This window comes from Neophocaena asiaeorientalis, unplaced genomic scaffold (assembly GCF_003031525.2).
Source record: "Neophocaena asiaeorientalis asiaeorientalis breed wild unplaced genomic scaffold, Neophocaena_asiaeorientalis_V1.1 scaffold264, whole genome shotgun sequence".
Classification (NCBI taxonomy): Eukaryota; Metazoa; Chordata; class Mammalia; order Artiodactyla; family Phocoenidae; genus Neophocaena; species Neophocaena asiaeorientalis.
The window spans coordinates 89974-94117 of record NW_020185332.1 but is presented as its reverse complement, the minus strand read 5'-3'; the positions used below and the strand labels follow the sequence as shown (position 1 = coordinate 94117).

Sequence of the window (4144 nt, the reverse complement as noted above, 5' to 3'; positions counted from 1 at the left end):
CCGCCACCCCCTCCTTTTTACTCCCCCCACCCCTTCTCCCTGCTCCTTCCTCTGTGCCTGGAGCGCTCTCTGCCGTACTTCTTCAGGTAGACAGCCAGGCTCTTCAGGCCCTGAGAGGAAACAGCCCGTGTAATGCAGAAAGGATTGGATGAGGAATCAGGACATTGCAGTCTCTGCCTACAGATGTGATGAGCCTTCTGTGCTCCTTTACCACATCCTTGATTCTCCTTCCCATCCCTCAACTCCCAAAGCCCATAAGGGCCACATCACGCCCAGACCTTGGCCTCCGTCACATGACATGTCTGAGCCTCGTGTGCCCCGAGGTGTCCCATTTCTGCCCACTCCACGCCCTTTTCCCCCTTGCAGGCCCGTGAGCAGGCCCTGGGTCACTCTGGGTCTCTGGCTCGGCTGTCCCAGTCCTGGGGGTTAGGATGTTAGGGCGGCGTGTGAGTGTCGCTCCACGTCAGGAGTGCCCAGGGCGTCCTGTCCCCGCACCTGCCCTGCCTAAGGCACAGGCCCAGTGCAGGGCTGATGGGAACTTGGCCTTTCGTGCCCTCTCTCAGGCCGTCTGCCCCGTGGAAGCAGGGACCCTTCTCTTGCGTTGTCCACCATCACCCCTCCTCCTGCTCTGTATTACTATTGTTTTTTTACATCTGTGATTCTATTTCTGTTTTGTAAATAGGTTCATTTGTACCATTTCTTTTTAGATTCCACATATAAGTGATATCATATGATGTTTTTCTTTCTGTCTGACTTCACTCTGTATGGCAATCTCTAGGTCCATCTGTGTTGCTGCAAATGGCATTATTTTATTCTTTTTATGACTGAGTAGTATTCCATCATACATACGTTCCGCATCTTCTTTATCCATTCCTCCGTCAATGGACATTTAGGTTGCTTCCATGTCCTCGCTATTGTGAATAGTGCTGCATTTTTTTTTTTTTTTTTAAAGCAAGAGTGCTAACCCTTCCATCAACCAGGTGGGGGTTGGGGGCTCCCTCCACAGCCCACTCTTTCCTCGCTGCTGGTCTGAGCCTCTCTCCAAGGCCTCCCCCTGCAGAGGCCACTCCAGATGTCTAGCTGGCTCTCTGTTGGGGCTTTTGTCCAACACTGAAGAGCAGATGTGCCCACTTCCCTATCTGTGAGCACACGGTGGCTTTGCAAGAAAATGGGAAGAGCTGAGTCCCTCTCTGTCCCCACACATCACCTCCCACTCTCCCTTTCTCTCGTCCTCAGCCCCACAGCTCACCTCACTTCTCCGGGGCCGGGTTTGCAGAGTGGCCATCGTGATGGGGAAGAATAACGGTCCTATTGGTGCTTCACGAAGCACTTTTGAGTGGATACTGAGCTGCGTGAGGTCAGGGGCAGCAGTGGGGGGAGAATGTTCCATTTTACAGATGAGGTAACTGAGGGTCCTGGAGACTTCAGGACTTGCCCAGGGTCTCACAGCCGGAAGAGGAAAACCTCCTCTTGACCCCAGGTCTCATGAGTCCACATCTGGCCATCTGCCTTCTGTATCTCAGGGGCGAGTCCCAGGCTGTCTTCTCTCGTTCTGCCTCCTAATTACTGTTTCTGGGCTGTTGGGGTTCCTTGGTCTGGGGCCCCACAGGAGGGAGGTAATTACATCCTTTGAGCTGCCCTGAGTCAGCAGATCCCTGTCAGTCCCTGTGCCCAAGTCCTGTTCTGACCTCTGTCTGTCCTCCCCCCTGCCCAGGCCAATGCCTTGGAGAGTTTGACTGGATTCCTGTTTCTCTCTCTTTGGTTGGTGATTCTGGTTGCATCTGGCAAGCCCCTCCCTCACAGAGTGTCCATACATTCCATATATTCAGGAAAATGGGTGCCCTCAGTCGTATGGGGGCAGGGAGGGAGAGCTTCAAATGCCTCTCCACCAGGCCTGCCCAGCTATTAGAAAAGTCCTGCCCGCTGGCCAGTGGGGTCCTAGGATCGGCCGTCTTGAAGAAAGAGCAGTACTGCCTCTGGGTGCCTCCTTATTTGTTCGTTTTTGCGGTACGCGGGCCTCTCACCGTCGTGGCCTCTCCCGTTGCGGAGCACGGGCTCCGGACGCGCAGGCTCAGCGGCCATGGCTCACGGGCCCAGCCGCTCCGCGGCGTGTGGGATCTTCCCGGACGGGGGCACGAAGGGTGCCTCCTTATTGATGAGCATCCATCTCATCCACTCCGACTCTCCACTACCCCCAGTCTGCTTGTCCCTGCAGCCAGGATTATCACGGGGCCTGTGTCTTGCGTAAGCACACTCTCAGCCCACTTACACATCTCAGAGGCTTCCTGTGGCTTTTAGAAAAAAGGCAGAACCTCTCACCATGGCATCTGAGACCCTGCAGAGGCACCCCTGTCTGCTACCCCAGCCTCCCTCCTCTCTGGTCACTCTGGCCTTCATTCTGGTATTCCTCCTCACCGTGTTTTCCACCTTCCCAGGGCCTTTGCACATGCTCTTCTCTCTACTTGGAGTGCTCTCCTCCCGTACCCCTTTGACTACTTAGTTCTTACTTATCCTTCAGACTTCCTGGTCAACCACCACCTCCTCAGAGATGCCCTGTCCCGCCCTTCAGTGCAGCAGGGTCCCCAGGGTCATATGCTCTTGTGGTTCCCTGCACTTCGTTTGTCATTGTAGCTGTCCTGATCATGTGATGAATGTCGGTCTTGCCCACGGAAGTTCTGTGGAAGCAGGGACCGCTCTGTGGTCTCTTTTACTCCCTTTCCCTCACCACTGTGACCCTGGTGCCACACGGAGTAGGAGGTCTTTAAAGACTTGTTAGATAAAGGACTCTGTGTGAACGGAACCTCCTCACCTGTCTGATACCTGGCGTTGCTTGAAGTCTCTCAGCTCTCCCTCCAGATGCCTCCTGCCTCCGACCTTACTCTTGGTTGACGGCGCTCCTGCCACACAAGCTCCCAGCTGTCGTGGCCTGTGGCGCTGCTCCAACTTTCTTGTCCTGCAGATGACCTGGGGATTTTAGAAAGAGGAAGTATCTGATATAGTGGGTTGGGGTAGCCTCTGAGATTTTGCCTTTTTCACGAGCTTCTGTGGACCCGTGCCGCTGGCCCACCAGGGACCACGCTCAGGCCTGGGGTGGGGGGCGCGGCGCCAGGTCAGCTGCTCAGAGGCTAAGTCACCACGGAAGACGCGGTTTGCACAGGGACAGGACACTGCCGTAGGGGGTGGGTTCGGCCCAGCCAGGCCGGGGACCGTGGCAGAACCAAGTCACAGGCTCGGTTCCTGCTCTGCTCACGCACGACCGCTTAGGCCTTAGCTCTGAACTGGGACACCTGGGGCAGCCTGCCAGCAGCCCTCACGCTGAGAGGGACTCCCGAGAGGTCTGCCGCGTAGCCTCTGACCAGTTAAAATTCCCCTTCATTGCCTTCTCTCCCTCCCTGCCTTATCACAAACACCAACTGAAAAAAAGAGGGTTGGGTTTTTTTTTTCCTGGTTTCTCATGTGTGAGAGAGGAACTGGGTGAGTGTGGAAAGCGATTGGGGGGGGGAGCTGTGTGCCGTCACCCTCCTCCTCAGCATCACCGTGGCCCTCACATCGGCTCCTGAAGGACTCCCGTCTCCTAGTTCAGCCCTGTCCCCTCTGCACACCTCCACCTGGCCCCGACCTTTCCAGAGCATGATTCGCTGTCGTTCCCCTCATGGGGCGGGTCCGAGGTCAGCTCTGCCAGCCTGGGAGCCCTCGGCCTTGCTGGGTGGGCCTCTGTGTTCTTCTCCTGGACCCCTTCCAGCACACACAGAGCTTCTCTGATCTCCTGGCCCTCTGCGTGTGAGACAGACCAGCGGAGGGGAGCTTCCTGAGTCTCTGCCAGCGAGCTCTCATGGAGCTCGGCAGGCCAGACTTGGGAGGAGGCAAGCCAGACCCGCTTCACTGTCTGTTTCTGCCCCTCCCGTTCCCGGCAGGTCCCTGGATGGCCGGCTGCAGGTGTCCCACCGGAAGGGGCTCCCCCATGTCATCTACTGCCGTCTGTGGCGATGGCCCGACCTACACAGCCACCACGAGCTGCGGGCCATGGAGCTGTGTGAGTTCGCCTTCAACATGAAGAAGGACGAGGTCTGCGTGAATCCCTACCACTATCAGAGGGTGGAGACCCCAGGTACGCCGCCTCTGTAGGGTCTGCGGCTTCCTGCGT

The 4144-nt window shown here is 56.8% G+C and overlaps 1 protein-coding gene across 3 annotated transcripts in view; it reads left to right on the top strand.

Annotated features, from left to right (window-relative positions):
- Positions 1–4144, top strand: part of SMAD3 (SMAD family member 3) — a 118301-nt gene that overhangs the window by 86552 nt on the left and 27605 nt on the right. For all 3 annotated transcript variants that reach the window (XM_024735203.1, XM_024735204.1, XM_024735205.1), the window contains exon 2: positions 3915–4108. In XM_024735203.1, the coding sequence (XP_024590971.1) occupies positions 3915–4108 (194 nt within the window). The remainder of the gene's footprint in view (positions 1–3914; positions 4109–4144) is intronic.